Source organism: Convolutriloba macropyga, chromosome 4, assembly GCF_964194025.1.
Source record: "Convolutriloba macropyga chromosome 4, txConMacr16.3, whole genome shotgun sequence".
NCBI lineage: Eukaryota > Metazoa > Xenacoelomorpha > Acoela > Convolutidae > Convolutriloba > Convolutriloba macropyga.
The window spans coordinates 11,149,116-11,167,218 of record NC_134471.1 but is presented as its reverse complement, the minus strand read 5'-3'; the positions used below and the strand labels follow the sequence as shown (position 1 = coordinate 11,167,218).

The window sequence follows — 18,103 nt, the reverse complement described above, 5'->3', positions numbered from 1 at the left end:
TTTTGTATGTTAATAATGCCAAACCAGAAGTATGAATTCGATACTCTTGCGGGCTGATTGCGCGCTAGATGGGTTTTCTACATTTTCCATGCAAGAGAAAACCTCCATTTCATGACGCTGCCATCGACATAGTGTAGAGTAAATATTTTTCGATTGATAGGCGAAACGTGTTTTATAATCTCACAGAGGGAAAAGTTTCTCAGATCAGGTTTGCCACAATTTTTTCGCCTTTAGCAATTCCTTTTTACCTTATGTTAGCGTATAATTTAATTGCGAAAAATTCTTTTGCGAGAAATTCAAATTAATATTTGACAAATCCACGCTCTATATGATTAAGGGCTGTAATGTCTGAAAACTAACAAGGTGTGGAAAGATAATCAAAGTATTTCCGTTCAAATCCTAAACATATTTTGTATCTCGCTGAGAAAAACTGATGCTGCGATTAAACCGTTGAAAAAATTAACATCACTGAGTGAAGATTTAAATTAACACTTCTATTAATCATAGCGCATTCAATCGAAGAATGAACAAATTGCACCAATTCAAAATAGTTTAGCAAATAAAAGTTATTTCACATTCATGACAACTTTAGTTCCAACAGAAATTGGATTATTATATATGTCATCATTTCTTTTTATTTTAAGTAAAATTTACAACAATTTTTTTGCATTTTGGAAAGGTTCTAAATTAAAGCCCTTAAAAATTAGACTCACTTTCTATGATAATTTTTTTTGAAAAAAAAGTGAAGACCCCCCCCCCCCCCCCAATCTTCCCATGTCCCCCGTATATCTCAACAAAATCAAACTGCACCAAATTTGTCGATTTAGCGAAGCTTTCCTCCAATTTGGATGGTTGTTATTGAGCATTTTATTTTAAAGTTTATAATGCATAATTTTAATAAATTGTAATCAATCGTAATATGTATGGGGGGGGGGGGCATATCTTGTCTTTCTTGTCTTGACGAAAGTTTTAAATTGGAATGGGAAAACAAACAAAATTTTAACATTCTAGGTGAGTTGTTTCCAAGTGTGACAGCATATCACTGTCTTGATTGTTTTCTTTTTACTTTCATCGTGAAGGCTAAAAATCATATATAAGTGCTCTAATGGAGCAGAATTGCAGCTTTCGAACTCCTGTAATCTTTTCTTGAAATATTAGTGAATAATAAATTGTGAAGTTTTTGTGGTCCCGTAATCGGACTTAAGAAAAGTCTCATGACATCACCAATTAAGCATAAATGAATTGCGTGCAGTCTTTCAATTCATATCTAACGGTTTCAACAACTTAGAAGTTGTTTCAATTTTAGTGAAAAGTTAGGAAAATTGAATTAGTTTCTCTTTCTTGCTGTTTTCTTAGTTCACTTGGTGTCATTAATAATAGGTGACATTGACCCGGACCATAGTAAAATTGAAAAAAAGCACTGAATCATTTTGTTTCAAGACTGTATTTTTGCACTGAACATACTATGATCAAGTCATTTTTTACACTGATCAGAATAAAAATTGTAGTAAAAAAAATCGGTGTTCTGAAAAACTTCTGGACAGTCTGAAATCTAATTCTGGAAATAGTCTGGGAATTCAATTGAAAAAAAGAACTACGCAAAAATAGATTAAAATCCAGTAATAATTCCAGTAAATTCAGGTATAAATACAGTAAAAAAAATCCATTAGATTAGTTATAATCTATTAAATTATATAATCCGTTAATCCATTTATAAATTCTGTTTTCTTTTTGTTTTTTGTTCAATTTTGCAAAAATAATTGGAAATGACAACGCATCTAGTTAATGGCTTCTATTGAAATCTACTGGTTCTGATAATTTGGACATATTTGAGTTTGGCCCATTTTTGAGTTATTGTAAATTGATTTGAGTAATGACATGTTTCATTGCCTCTCTAATGCGTAAAAAAAACTAATCGCTGTTTTTTTTCTTATTTAACCGTCTCAATGACCCAAACGTAATCGATTCCCTTAAAACTTGATTAACTTTTCATCTTCGACCCTGTTTGTAGCTCTTTGCTGTCGCATTGGTTAGTATCAATATTGCAATAGCGCGAGGTGTCATTGACTATCTAATGAACCTTATTTTTAATTTTTTAACCAATTTTGTTCATATATTACCGTTTCAACAATATACAAAACCATTTTTAGCAATCTTTACAATGATTGTTTTAAAATCTTTGTCCTGTATAAAATCATTTTGTTGTCCTGTCACTTAGCGCTTTGAATTATAGGTCTTAGTGACTCTCTGAAACAGTTTATTTGAATCCAGCTATGTACTTTTTCGGAAAACTCATACTATTTGTTCGCGAGCAAAATTAGTCCATTTTTGAGTGCTAACAGTTTTGGCGCTCATTTTGATCTTGCTTCTCGCAGAGAGAAAAGGTAAAACTTTACAGAAAACAATTTATTTTTGTTTGAGAGATTATCCTGTTGAAGAATAATTTTGTACAATCTTGACGATTTTTCGAATGCCAAATCATCTTTTTGTTGAGTTTTCCTATTTCGCTTTAAAGAACAATGAAAATTTTGGCTTCGCGTAAAAGGAATACCTAAAGGTTTTTATCATAGAACGATTTTACCATTTTCTTATCTGGTAATTATTACCTCATATAACCGATCTATTCCAAAAAGAGAATCGCTGTGTTGGAACTTTCTGTGCCACGCACAGACTTGCTTTAATAGTCTTGAACATCATATTCGTGAAATCTTCATGTTTGAGCTCCCAAATGCTTGAACAAAATTTGACACTATTTTTTTGTTTGTCAACTGAGAAGAGTTTTTTCATTGATGCGCATGAAATGATTGTGTTAAATTATATTTTGTATCATCATCGCTTTCGCCATATTATATAAATACTACATTTTAGTCAATTTATTTACATAAACAAGCTTTGACCAAATCAGTTTTGCACTTAGATGTGCAGAATTCAAACCGCGAATAGGAGTCTATTCTGTCAAAGTGTTGAACGGAAAACTTGTTCATACCTTTATCAGCAATCATAGAAAACGTAAAAATAACATCAGAATTTTGGTAGGTAAAATTTGCCACTCTAAGTGTACCAGTATAAGTCCAGTCATCTTTGCCGTTGAAGTATTTGTAAAACGAACTAGAATTTGGTTTATCAAATGTTATATTCAAGCAGCAATCTTTACGTTTAGAGTTCTTGTTAACCCTTTTTTTCATATAATTTTGGGCTGTTTGGACAATGGCTGATAGTTCTGGGTCGGTAGCTGGCATTTTTGTGTGTTCGCAAATACAGAGTCGCTTAATGTTGTCCTTTCTAGGAAAGTCGTTGCAACTTCGGTCACGAGAAATCTCTTCAAGAAGTGTCAACGCTTCTAACAGGCAAAAAAATATATTTCCAAAATTGGAAATTTATTTATAAAAACAGCAAGTTTACATATTTAGCTAAATTTTTGATTTGATTTCGAATTTAAACTATTTTAAACGAATAGTTGAATGATTTGATGAGTATATTTTTGTTCACTCTGTAGAGTATAATATTTGTAATATACCGACAGGGCATGGGCCAGACCTAACAGACTCCCCATACCAAACTCCACGTACGAATCAGTACAAGACACGTCTAAATACAATTTCTTATCAGTACCGATTCATGCACTGATTCATGTCAATATTTTTACGTGCCGGACGAGCGTTCATACTGATTTTACAATTGTCAGACTTGTGCCAGTTCTAATTTTACAATTGTCATACTTGCGTCAATTATGATTTTTAAAATTGTCATACTTGCGCCAATCATAATTTTTTACTTGCCAAACTGGCATCATATCCGTTTTTTAGCCGAAACATGTTAGGGGGTCTATTCAGGTGCAACTACTGTGAAAATGGACCAGTACTGGATTCGAACCAGCATCTCTTACTTGCAAGCCTAGTGTGCTACCCAATTACACCAACTGGTCTTAAGCTCTCGAACTTGGGCTTCTTTTATAACCCGTTCTCACGTTCTTTCTTGTTCCTTAAGGCTTTATTTCTCTAGCCAAGTATACGTCGAACAAGTAGAGCTTCTTGTCAAGCTATGTCAAGTTTATCTTATGCACAATTTACATTAGGTGGTTCTCTCTCAACCTTCTAACACTCCCCCTTAAATTGCGCATCATCTCTTTCACAGTTTCTAACTATCTTGTCTCTCTTTTGCGGTTAAGCTCAGAGACTGGGGTCTGGGCCCATAACCTGCTCTGAATGTTTCCACCTTCGGAACGGGTAAGGACTTTGTGAAGATGTCCGCTGCCATTTTGTCTGTAGGAACGTAATGAATTGAAATAGTCCCATCTTCCGTCTTGTCCCGAATGAACTGAAACTTTGTCTCGATATACTTGCTCCTCTTGTGCAAGACTGGGTTTTGGCAAAGTCTGATACAACTTTGGTTGTCCTCTCCAATTGCTATTGGACGTCTCTGATGGATGCCAAAATCCTTTAGAAGTTGTTTCAGGTAGAGTGCTTCCTGAACTGCTGCTGCCATGCCCTGGTATTCTGCTTCTGATGAAGAAAGAGCAACTGTAGCCTGCTTCGTGACACACCAGCTGAGTGCTGCGCCACGTCCGTTGAGCTTGAAGTAAAAACCCGTTGTTGATTTTCTGTCGTTCACATCTCCAGACCAGTCTGCATCACTTTCCCCACTAAATAATAACTAGCCTCTTTTGTGTAAGTAAGTTTTAAACCTTTTGAACCTTGAAGATATCGCAGAAGTTGTTTTCCGCATAGCCAGTGTTGATTGGTAGGTGCGTTCATGTGCCTGGACAGAATGTTGATTGTGAACATGATGTCTGGTCTCGTCTGTTTGGCCAGATAAAGAAGTGATCCAACCAAGCTTCTGTAGATCCTCTGGTCCACTTCTTCGTCTCCGTTCTCTGCTGTCTGAAGTGTCAAATTGAAATCAGCTGGAGTTCTTGATGGTTTGCATTGATCCGTTTGAAACCGCTCAAGCATTGTTTCTATGTAGCGTTCTTGGTCGACTGTGACTTTGCCCTCTTCTTGTCTGCTTCTAAGGCCCAGAAGCCAGTTTAGTCTCCCTCTGTCTTCCATGTGAAATGTTGCCTCTAGTGCCTTCTTGACATCGGAGATCACTGTCAAACTTCTTGATGCTAATATGATGTCGTCAACCCAGACCAAGATGAAGGTGTGATCTTCTGTCTCTGATCTTGCGAACAAGCAGTGGTCGTTCCTGCTTCTGGTGAACCATTGTCTCAGTAGAAAGTTTGCCAGCTCTTTGTATCAGTTGTTAGCCGCCTGTTTCAAACCATGAATTGATTTATTTAGTCGACATAGTAACTTCTCCCCATCTGACTCCTTGATGATCACATCTCGAACTGCCAGAACCTTGCGTGTGTTGGGTACGTACACCAGCTATCCGTAGTCTCCTTAAGTGTAACCCACAAACTTTCCTTCCAGTGCTTTGGGTTCAAGTTTGCTGACATCTCTGTCCCGCTTTCTTATGAAGACTGTGCAACCAATAATAGATAATTTACTAATTGAAAGCTTAGGTTTTATACCTCTCATCAGCTCTGCTGGGCATTTTTCTTCTCCTCGCCTCACAACCAAGTTTCTGATCCTTGCTGCGTGAAGAATTGCTGCTCCCCACATCATCTTGGGAAGTCCTGAGTCAATGAGCAAACATCTTGCCATCTCCAGCAGTGTCCTGTTGCACCTCTCAGCTAACCCATTCTGTTGTGGCGTCTCTGGTATGGTCTTTTCCTGTAGAATGCCTGCATCTAAGCAGTACGTCTTGAACTGCTCTGAGAGAAACTCCTTCGCATTGTCTTGCCTCAGCTTCTTGGGCGTCCCCACACTGAGAACAAATTTCTTCAGGTTGGCCAGTGCTTCACTCTTTGCCTTAAGCAAGTCCACAAACACAAACTTCGTGTACTGGTCTGCAAACACTATGCAAGACCGGAACCCTGACAGTGACTCTACTCTGAAAGGTCCCATCACGTCTGTGAACACCCTCTCCAGCTTCTCTTCTGCTTGGGTCTCTGCCACTCTTGGTACTGGAGTCTTTGTGATCTTGGCCAATGCACACACATTGCATACATCATCGAGTTCCCCCACTGTCTCTGGTGCATTCCTGACAACATCAAAAATAGCCGAAAAAACGTCAAAAATTGTAAGAAAAAGTGAAATTTCTTTGGCTATTTTGACAACTTTTTTTCGGCTGTTTTAGGTAATTTCCAGGCTATTTTTGTTGTTTTTAAGGCTATTTTTAACGTTCTCCCGGCTAGTTTGGACCTTTTTGGCTATTTTTGACGTTTTAGCTGCTGTATTTTACATTTTTCTTATATTGATATTTTTAGGCGTTTTTCCGGTTCTTTTTGTTCGTTTTCCTTGCTTTTCTGACGTTTTTTTTCGCTGACATTTTCGAGCTTTTTCTGACGTTTTTTCTTCCTGCTATTTTAGGCGTTCTACTGGTTGTTTTTAGGCGTTTTCCAGGCTATTTTTGACTTTTTCACGGCTGTTTTTGGCTACTTATAACGTTTTTTTTTCGGCTATTTTTGACGTTTTAATCGGCTATGATAAGCGTTTTCCGGCTTTTTTGAAGCGTTTTTGAGGCTATTTTGACGTCTTTCCGGCTAGTTCTGACGTTTTCCAGGCTATTTTTTTACGTCTGGCAAATATAAAACTCATAATTGTCCTAGTCTGGCAAGTAATAAGTTATAATTGGCGAAAGTAACAAGTTTGACAATTGTAAAATCAGAATTGGCTCAAATCTGAAAATGTTAAAATCAGATTGAATGCAAATCTGACAAGTGACATGAACCAGTCTATGATTCTGTAATGATGAGGAATTGCATTTATACTTGACCAGTACTGAAACGCACTGGGAGTACGGGCCAGATTTAATGAACTCCATTATCTAGTAGAGGTGTCTTCGTGTGACAATTACAGCACACAAATTTGGTCATTAAAATTATTATCAATTCGTCTAAACCAAGAAATGGTTTATTCGATTATTAGTAGCCGAGAATAGTGTTGTGATAAAAACCTATGGTTATGATTTTCACCTGAAACAAATTGCAGTTGAGATGTTGCCTTTTCAACTTATCTCATAACATTTTCACTGATAATTTTACATTTCTGTGGTTCTACCTACCTACGGCAGTAAAATTGATTATGTTTTACTCATTTAATTACGAGCCAGAGCCCCTATCATATAAAGCGGACATTTATAGGGTGTCTTAGAGGTACTGGTGATAGCTGGTTATGTTTTACTTTTCAGTAGAACATGACAAGAAACTGAAAATAGTTGGCAAAATCAAGCACAATAAAAAGACCACGCAAGATCTTACGAGATAAACCTTTGGCCTTGATTGAGGTAACTGAAAAGAAACAATTTTAACAATTTCCTTAAGTATTGCTCGCATCTCCCACAGAGTTACTAAAATGTCACTTTTCTCAAAATGTCACACTTATGAAAATAATTTTTTGCCTGCTGGTTTGGGCACATCCACAAACTTTGCCAATAAATAATGCAACTCACGAATTGAGGCAAGTCTGTCCTGGTTAACCTCTAATGCTCTCAGCTCTTTTTCATCAAAATACATTTGGGAATTTTTAGGCAGAATAATGAACAAAAACGGGTTGTATTGATCAACGTATGCCTCCGGATATGCGCCTTTCATGTAATTTCTGTCGAATTTGTTTCCATGGTCAGACAAAATAACGGTCATAACGTTGTCATAGCGCGTTATCTTTTCCAGGTAATCGGGCAAAAATATATCAAGCTCCATACCAGACATTAACGAAAATCTGTGGTTAACACAGGTCTCGAAAAACGAGAAGAATTTACGATCTTGAAGGATCCATTGCTTTTGTGTTTCCATGAGATATTTGAGCTGATCTTCGACATAATTCCGACCATTGAAACACTTTCCATCTTTTGCCCATGTGTTAACATTGCCAGTAGTTGATCTGGCCATTTCACAGCTCGGTTTGTTCAGGCCATCGTCGTCAATTTGTAGAAGTTTTGATATTCTTTGATAATCGGCATAGCTAAAAAGAGAAACGTTTTCGTCTTTCCAGTTATAGACCTTTGACTCGAAAAAGACGTATTTAAAGTGTTGATTAATCTCTTTTGTATCTCTATTTTTCCGTGGCCACACAATCAAATGACAAATTCCTGAAGAGTTTACAGAATTAAACGACACCAACTTCGACATCAACTTTAATTGCCCGTTATCTTTTTATAGTGCTTCCACCAACTTGAACTTCTTATTTTGGAATTTTTTTGTATGATATTTTGTCAGGTCTTATATGATAAAATATTTTTGTCAGGCCTTACACAATAAAAATTCCCACCTTACAAAATATTTTCCAACCCGTAAGATTTGATAATACCTAAGATATAAGAGTCTTTATCCAGGAATTCAATTAATGGTGGCTTCAGCATGCTATCATGTGGCGCATAGAAATTAATCGGGAAATTGTTTTTCTTGCTTTTCTAGAAAATGATCTTTACAATTATAACATCTGAGATCAACAATTATGCATCCTACAAGTCCTTCAACACAACTAGCACTAGTGTTGATAGTCAACGAATTGAAATTATTAACTCGACATAATTGTTCCGACACACATTAGTGGGGGGGGGACTATATATTCAACTGGGTTTTTTTCTTGATCAGTCAATTTTCACCAATCGATGTAATCATCGTAAAGGATTGTACCTAGTATCATCAGAAAGCTTGTCAAGCATAGAATTTTAAATGAAAAAGATTTTCTTAGAATTTTGCTTTTTCCAACGAGTTACAGAGCTTTACAATTTGTGAACGTTCGCCTAACTTCCGTTGTTTCATTCACATTTTTCTAAATTTTTGATTAAATTTTGATAACATGTGATAAAATTGATAACAATAGTCCACTTGGTTTTACGCTTAGAGACCTAAGAGAGTTGGTGAACTGTTCAAACTTACTTTTTCTGGCAAAAATTTCAGTGAAACTTTTGAAAAATCAGCATTTCGTCCTCTTTTTTCATACAAAATGGCTCCAAATATGCTTATTTGGCCCCTCTTGTCGTTTGACCCGTGGTACAGACATAAGAACTAGTGTCACATTTTTCTTTCACTCAGATATGGGCTCTTTCTGCATCCACTTTCTAAGTCAAATTTATAAAAATGGCCTTTTTACGGTCTTTCGTTAAATTGAACCGTCATTCATAATTTAATTTTCAAATATTAAGAATTTCGTCGGCCAAAATCATCTTGAGAAATGTTTCAAAATTATTGCGTCCTTTAACAGTCAAGCAGTGATAGCACGGCAAGTTTGGTCTCATCGATGTATTTTTAAAAAAGATAACAAAGGATTTTTATTGCTTTTTTAGCGAGTCTTTTTTGAGTTTTTTGCAATTCTTTTTATCCCAATCACTAAGGAGTCTTTTCACATTTACAATGGCAATTTTTAAGAAGTCAAATAACATCTCAATAAAGTCTAATGAATTAATATTGTGTTTTATGAGTGATGTTCATGGTTTTTATGGCCTTGACAAATTGATTTCGTAATTTTTATATGAATTCATGGGATTTTCAAGAATTTGATGTTCTTATACAATGTATAAGTTTTCTTAGAATACTTTTGACTTTGTTTTTTATTTTAGTTAAAGATCAGGATAACTTCAAATCAAAGTTCAATAATCAACGAATCAAATTTACGGGCAAAAAAGGCCAACGGATATACATAAAAATTTCAGCAAAAAACGTATGTTTTTTTGGCTCCAACACAGTTTGCATAAAATAGTTGAGATCTGCTTTTTATATGTGCAAAAATGCAGCTCTTTGACTTAGTCTTACTAATGACATGTAACACTGTCCTCCTAAGTCGTAACAAGCAAAAACTATTTAAAGTGCTCCAGTTGAAAACTAACGGTTGTTATGTTTTACGGTTTTCAAGAACTCGAAATAACAAATTGGTTTTTTGCCTTTTTCAATCTTATTTTTGCAATTTTTGCAGTCTCATTGAGGTTATATGCTTCTTCAGGTGAATTATATTGAAGTCTTAATTGCGGTTTTTTTTAAATAATTGATTTTTGGCGTTGATACTACATAAATTTTCTGTTTAATTTTTGCCCATTTCCAATTTTTAGGTTCTTTATTGCCGTCTGGTCCCATTGTCATACTAATTGCAAATAATTACAAGTCTAATTTCACACTAATGGAGTTGAAATAAGGCGCACTTGATTGTATTCAATATTTTTAGTGAAAAGATTTTGATCTTACAGACTTCGACACCCTTTCCTCTCAAAAATGAAATGACTTCTTGACTTTGCCTGTATTTGTTCTTTTCAAAGTCATCTGACATTCTGAAAAATGATTTTACTTATTTGCCAAAAATTTCCCCCAAAGTATCCTCTTGCATAAAAATCGATGCGAAAATCACAAGTATCTTTAGTTTCTCAATAAACGAAGCAACAGACTGACGTCGGGCAAATTGCTCGTGCTAGGTGACGGGTGGAAGGACGTGCAGGGTAGGAACTGGAGGACCTCGGAGGGAGGAGGCGGAAGTCGGGAGGTGTGAATTGTAGGGTGGGGTGAAGTCTTGTAGCGGAAACATTGCATAATCTAGTTAGACGAAAGTCTCTTAGAGAACTCAATGCCCTCCGGCCTTTACTTACCCGTTTATCCCAAAAAATTGCATAAATAAAGACCACATGACTATAATAACTTCTACAAAATTTGTTTTAGAGCAATCAAACATAAATATTCTGATTACGCGACAACTCTCTAATTACTAACTACCTTTTTGATGCCCAAATAGCAATTAGGGCAACAATTGGGAAACAACAATTCATAATTTAAAATTCAATTACCTTTCAGTAAAGTTGACAGGACGCGCTGGAACAGTTCTGGCACCCTGTTGTCGCAGTCATCTTCCAATTCTAAATTAGCAATTCGTTTTCTTTGAAAAATTGTTTCAGAATATATGAAAAAACCCTCCGGGAATTGTTTTTACAGCTACCGTAAGTATTATTTTTGTCGTCAATAAAACTTTTGAAGCAAACCTGGGGAGCTTTTCTTTTACAGCTCAGAATGAGAGAGAGGGCTGCTCATTTTTTCGCGTGAAGCAGAATTAATTATATTCTTGTTATGAATCGACTTAGAAAAATGGTAGAACTGCCGAAATATAAAGTTATTAATCACGACACCATAATGAGGTGTCGGAGAAGTACGCCTAGTACCGATGTTTACACACTAAATGAATTTCAGGTGATATTACTCGAAAAACAACTTACCTTACCAGAAACATTCAAGCAGTTTTGTTTTACCTGAACTTGACTTAACATACCTCAACTATACCAAAAAAATAACTGAAAAATTAAGGAGGCACCACCTGAATTTTACATGAGAATATCTTAAATTTACATGAAAAATACACCCAGATAGACAGTTAGGTTAAAATTACCTTAACTTACCTGGAATACTTGCAAAATTTATGCTAGAGAAACCTGAAAAACACTTTGAAATTCACCTTTGAAATACTTTAACTTTAACCTCTCCAGTGAAAAATAAATAAAAATAGTTAAGGTAATTAAAATAAAAAACGTTAAAAATTCAGATGAAACTTTGAAGTGTTTCTAAAGTAAGTTAAGTTCGGCTCAATTAAAAGTTTAGGTGGTGCCCCCCTAATTGTGCAGGTTAACTTCAGGCGAAAACTGTTGAATTTAAATTAAATTTAGCGTGAATTAAGGTGTATTAAGATGAATTTCAGACTTGGCAAAACTACCTGAACCAGTTCAGGTAGAAAGCTATCAAGAAAAATGCAATCTGACAACATATAATCACCTATATGAATTCAACTTATATTTTGGCATGATAGTAGGCTAATTAAATACAATTAAAGAAAGCAGAGGACAAATCAGTTTAAAATAATTTTCTATGAAATAAAGTTCTACAATAATGAATTGAAAATAGCAAGCCTGCAATTTTACTGAATGAATTGAATTTGGTTTTTGTCAAAAGAATCGAGATGTATTAGGACCTATTTTTACCCATCGTACATTAAAAAACATTTACGAGTTTAATTTATCACAAAAAACGCCTGGATCAACTTAACCCTCACTTGTTTAAAGACAAGTTGTTTAAAGACATGCCTTGTTTGCTGTTCTTTGGAATCATTAGCATCCGATTTTTTTTTGCTGCAGAAACTTATTTCTAGCAAGCCTCAACATTTTTTGATAATTTCACAAAAAAATATGCAACTTTACGAATAATTACAAAAGTTAAGGTGATTTAACCTTAACAAGGTTAAGGTAAATTTTTACCTCAACTCGAGTTGAGTTAAAGTTACCGACAGTTAAAGAGAAACGTTGCCTTAAATTTACCTTAACAACAGTTCATTTGAACTCCGTTAAGGTAAATATACCTTGACTTTATTTAGTGTGCACAGGAGACTCAGAGACTTAAATTGAGTATTAGCTACTTACTACCGACTGAACTGCAAATTTATAGTGAATATGGGTTTCGGGCTCAAATATAGACAGTTTTGGCGATTCAGAAATGCCTTGCCCTGTACCGAAAAGAGCCTTACAGGGGACTATGTAGGCCTGTAATAGCTTGCAAATTAAACACATTAGACCTCAATTTTGCTGTTAAGGAAAATCATTTATAAAGTAAAGCTCGAGCACTAATTTTGAAAGTTGATCAATCAAGAAGTCATTATTTCATACTTTTTCAAGCGTACCACTTCTTTTCAAGATTTCACGTTTCACTAGACTTTGAACTTAATCAGTTTTTCGCTCACTTTTCACACTTATCTCGAAAAAACGTTAAAAATTAAGATCAAACTTTGAAGTGTTTCTAAAGTAAGTTAAGTTCGGCTCAATTAAAAGTTCAGGTGGTGCCCCCCTAATTGTGCAGGTTAACTTCAGGCGAAAACTGGTGAATTTAAATTAAACTTAGCGTGAATTAAGGTGTTTTAAGATGAATTTCAGACTTGGCAAAACTACCGTAACCAGTTCAGGTAAAAAGCTATCAAGAAAAATGCAATCTGATAACATATAATCACCTATATGAATTCAGCTTACATTTTGGCATGATAGTAGGCTAATTAAATACAATTAAAGAAAGCAGAGGACAAATCAGTTTAAAATAATTTTCTATGAAATAAAATTCTACAATAATGAATTGAAAATAACAAGTCTGCAAATTTACTGAATGAATTGAATTTGGTTTCTGTCAAAAGAATCGAGATGTCTTAGGACCTTTTTTTACCCATCGTACATTAAAAAACATTTACGAGTTTAATTTATCACAAAAAACGCCTGGATCAACTTAACCCTCACTTGTTTAAAGACAAGTTGTTTAAAGACATGCCTTGTTTGCTGTTCTTTGGAATCATTAGCATCCGATTTTTTTTTTTGCTGCAGAAACTTATTTCTAGCAAGCCTCAACATTTTTTGATAATTTCACAAAAAAATATGCAACTTTACGAATAATTACAAAAGTTAAGGTGATTTAACCTTAACAAGGTTAAGGTAAATTTTTACCTCAACTCGAGTTGAGTTAAAGTTACCGACAGTTAAAGAGAAACGTTGCCTTAAATTTACCTCAACAACAGTTTATTTGAACTCCGTTAAGGTAAATATACCTTGACTTTATTTAGTGTGCACAGGAGACTCAGAGACTTAAATTGAGTATTAGCTACTTACTACCGACTGAACTGCAAATTTAAAGTGAATATGGGTTTCGGGCTCAAATATAGACAGTTTTGGCGATTCAGAAATGCCTTGCCCTGTACCAAAAAGAGCCTTATAGGGGACTGTAGGCCTGTAATAGCTTGCAAATTAAACACATTAGACCTCAATTTTGTTGTTAAGGAAAATCATTTATAAACTAAAGCTCGAGCACTAATTTTGAAAGTTGATCAATCAAGAAGTCCTTATTTCATACTTTTTCAAGAGTACCACTTCTTTTCAAGATTTCACGTTTCACTAGACTTTGAACTTAATCAGTTTTTCGCTCACTTTTCACACTTATCTGAAAAAACGTTAAAAATTAAGATGAAACTTTGAAGTGTTTCTAAAGTAAGTTAAGTTCGGCTCAATTAAAAGTTCAGGTGGTGCCCCCCTAATTGTGCAGGTTAACTTCAGGCGAAAACTGGTGAATTTAAATTAAACTTAGCGTGAATTAAGGTGTATTAAGATGAATTTCAGACTTGGCAAAACTACCTGAACTAGTTCAGGTAGAAAGCTATCAAGAAAAATGCAATCTGATAACATATAATCACCTATATGAATTCAGCTTATATTTTGGCATGATAGTAGGCTAATTAAATACAATTAAAGAAAGCAGAGGACAAATCAGTTTAAAATAATTTTCTATGAACTAAAATTCTACAATAATGAATTGAAAATAACAAGTCTGCAATTTTACTGAATGAATTGAATTTGGTTTTTGTCAAAAAAATCGAGATGTCTTAGGACCTATTTTTACCCATCGTACATTAAAAAACATTTACGAGTTTAATTTATCACAAAAAACGCCTGGATCAACTTAACCCTCACTTGTTTGAAGACAAGTTGTTTAAAGACATGCCTTGTTTGCTGTTCTTTGGAATCATTAGCATCCGATTTTTCTTTGCTGCAGAAACTTATTTCTAGCAAGCCTCAACATTTTTTGGTAATGTCACAAAAAAAATATGCAACTTTACGGATAATTACAAAAGTTAAGGTGATTTTACCTTAACAAGGTTAAGGTAAATTTTTACCTCAACTCGAGTTAAGTTAAAGTTACCGACAGTTAAAGAGAAACGTTGCCTTAAATTTACCTTAACAACAGTTTATTTGAACTCCGTTAAGGTAAATATACCTTGACTTTATTTAGTGTGCACAGGAGACTCAGAGACTTAAATTGAGTATTAGCTACTTACTACCGACTGAACTGCAAATTTAAAGTGAATATGGGTTTCGGGCTCAAATATAGACAGTTTTGGCGATTCAGAAATGCCTTGCCCTGTTTCAAAAAGAGCCTTATAGGGGACTATGTAGGCCTGTAATAGCTTGCAAATTAAACACATTAGACCTCAATTTTGCTGTTAAGGAAAATCATTTATAAAGTAAAGCTCGAGCACTAATTTTGAAAGTTGATCAATCAAGAAGTCATTATTTCATACTTTTTCAAGCGTACCAATTCTTTTCAAGATTTCACGTTTCACTGGATTTTGAACTTAATCAGTTTTTCGCTCACTTTTCACACTTATCTCGAAGAGTTCAATCTTACTAAGTGGTATAAAATGAGCAATCAACTGAGCAAACTTCTTGGAAAAAATTCTTGGAAGCCTTAAGGCATGTTTCTTGGAAAATTTTATTGGAAGCCCAATTTTTTCTCATGAGACAAAGAGTACACTTTTCAAAGATAATTAAAGCGGATAAATGAAAACAGGAAACAGTCACAAAATATAACAACCTCGGCAAAGAGGACTTTTTTAAGGTCTATAAATGAGTCAATATAAAGAAATATTTTTATAGATTGCTCATTTTCCTAAAAACCATAAAGAGTGACAATGAGAGTGACACAACAGAGCCGGCTGACGACCTCCGCGATCCATTCGCTCCTACAAAAATATCAAGGAATTCAGAAAAAAATTATTTGGGTTGAACGATTATTCAATTGTTGGATTGATTCGCTGCACGAGAACTACAATGTTACTGTAAATTTTAATTGAATTCTCTGAGTTTTGAACAGCAAAATTGGGATCTAAATAAGTTAGAGTATAGTTCTGGGAAGCCTTCGGCAATTCGAGCTCAGCCTCGGGCGCAAGCGCCCTCAGCTTTGAGCTCTAATTGCCTTAGGCTTCCCAGAACTATACTCTAACATATACTTAGACTAGTCATTAGTCACATTAGACACATCAACCCTTTCTAGCAGTTTAAATTAAAAAGTGATGACTGACAACTAAATTAGACCAAGTTTGCGCATAACACACATCCCGATGATATGCTGTCTTATATCCAGCTTCTTTCAATTTGCTGAAGAATTTGGCAGCCACTTGGAAGTAGGATTCGTTGTTAAGGGAATTTCCCGAGGTCGCATTGAGACCGTTCCATAAGTTGTTCATGTGCCAGTAAGTGCCGGTAGAGATACTTTGGAATAGTTTGTATTCCAGAACTTTTCGACCCGCTGCATGGATCCTTTTCAATGCTTTGACAGTTCGAGTCATTCCGTAGTAGAACTCAGTTCTCGACATCGTGTCCACGAACATCACATTTAAATTTGGTTTGTTTGCCAGACCTCGCTTTTTGGAACTGTTCCATTAATACAAAATCAAATCTATTTTTTAAATCAGATCTATTTAATCAAATCTAAAAAAAGGTCAAGATGAGCACTAAATCTCAAAATTGTTGCACATGTCTCTTGACAAGATCTTCCATCATGATTTACCAAAACTAGAGAAGTGAAAAAAATTGACAGCGCCAAAATTTATCCTTACAAAGTATACTCCTCTGCGATGTTTTCGATAAAGAAAGTTTACTCAAATGAATTTGCTTTCATATTTCATCTGATAAGCTTCATCTCTTTCACAGTTCGAGGTTTTCCATAATCAGGCAATTTTTGAGACGTTTTCCTATTTCTAAACCCTTCCCCGAACAATACTCTATGATTAAGCTAATTGTCAGACTTTGCGCTATGGTAAGAATTTTGTCCAGACCTTAACAATTGTCGTTCAGATGACAACAAATTAACATATTTGAGATTTCGAGTTGCTCTTCGTGCTATCCATAAAAACTCTAAATAATTAATTTGTGAATTACATTTGTAATGTTTCGTAAGCATTTCTCATTTTTTTGCTTTGTCACTGTACCTATTCGAGTCAACATAAGAAAACAGATGGCAATTTTTTTTGGTGAAACACCCTTATGTTTTCACAGTGCTCGAATCGCTAATCAATAATTGCCCCCATTTGCAATAGAATTTATTCTTTTTGAAACCGATCAGAGACGATTAATAAGTTGTCACGTATGCGCATACTATGTTAAACTGAAGAGAATAAACTACGCCACGCTAAGGAAATCAGCCTAATTTGAATACAAAGCAGGAAAATTTCCAACTGGCAGTTCGGTTGACTGTGATAACCGGCCCGCGACTTCCGGATTACATCTCCCAGCGCGTGAGAGGCATGGCCGTGAACAGAAATCCGCGATTGAGCTTGAACTATTTTTCGGCTTTCTAAATTGTAGGCAAAGTAGTATGGTGGTAGAGATTCGCGTGGAAGGGGGATTCTTCTGACGCTATCTGTGATTACAATATGAGCCACTTTTTTACATACCAAATTTATGTATGCCGCAAAAAAGCAACGATATCACACCCATGATCAGTAGTAGCTCAGCAATCTATTTTACAAAATCGGCTTTCATGGGTTAAAAATTAAACAAGAACTCCAACAGTTGATCAATTATATGTTGAATAAATGGTTACAGAGAACAGCAAAAATACAGGCAATCAAAATCGTGTTTCACCGGAACCTAAACTCTTCAACAACCTTTTCATATTTCAAAAATTTATCTGTTGCGCAGAAAATTTTAATTCAATAAAATTAACCGACTAACGTCAAGCAAATTGCTCCCAAACGACCGGCGAGCACTTGGCTTCATCAGTAACTAGCCACGGTTTAGTGAGGCTAGCTTTAACTTAATTGAAGGGGTGGAGGCGAGTGCAGCGGTGGGCATCGGGGGGCGGGGCTGATGGGGGAGCAGCAAATGGGGGTGGGAGGGGGGAAGGGGTTTGGCTGCACGGGGTCCTTACGATGTGCAGGGGTGATGATTGGGGTGTGAAGTGAGGGTTGCTGATGGGGGTTGTTGGGAGGAGGGGTTAACTTCTATGAACCGCCCTTCACACCATAAGTATAAGGTATAAGTCTCCAAAACAGCTTCTGTGAGTCGCATACTTGGAGTTTAGTCAACTGAACAGATCTGAGAGAATTTAATGCCCGCTGGGCACTACCTGTTTATCACTTTTTTGAGGACTAAAAGTCAAAGGGGTCAGACAAAAAATCGGTCAACTGAAAAATTGCATGAAAATGACCAATAGGACTAATATAATTGCTACAAACTTCGTTTGAGAGCAATTAACCGTATTTCAATTAAAACGGCATAAAAC

At 35.4% G+C, this 18,103-nt stretch overlaps 1 protein-coding gene across 1 annotated transcript; it reads right to left on the bottom strand.

The window, feature by feature from the left end:
* Positions 1-2,650: 2,650 nt before the first annotated feature.
* On the bottom strand, positions 2,651-16,234 carry LOC142338249 (uncharacterized). Its single transcript, XM_075387919.1, has 4 exons — positions 15,900-16,234; positions 10,819-10,862; positions 7,447-8,009; positions 2,651-3,340 (listed from the first exon to the last, which is right to left on the bottom strand). Exons 1-4 carry the CDS (start codon positions 16,206-16,208, stop codon positions 2,874-2,876), a joined length of 1,383 nt encoding a protein of 460 aa, XP_075244034.1. The 5' UTR covers positions 16,209-16,234; the 3' UTR covers positions 2,651-2,873.
* Positions 16,235-18,103: the final 1,869 nt, after the last annotated feature.

Excerpts from the sequence above, each read along its gene's own strand:
- LOC142338249 (XM_075387919.1), bottom strand. The coding sequence starts at position 16,208 with ATGTTCGTGGACACGATGTCGAGAACTGAGTTCTACTACGGAATGACT. Across the intron at positions 10,863-15,899 it reads AAACTTGGTCTAATTTAGTT|GGTGCCAGAACTGTTCCAGC; the intron begins GTCAGTCATCAC and ends CTGCGACAACAG. Across the intron at positions 3,341-7,446 it reads GGATGTGCCCAAACCAGCAG|AAGCGTTGACACTTCTTGAA; the intron begins GCAAAAAATTAT and ends TTTGCCTGTTAG.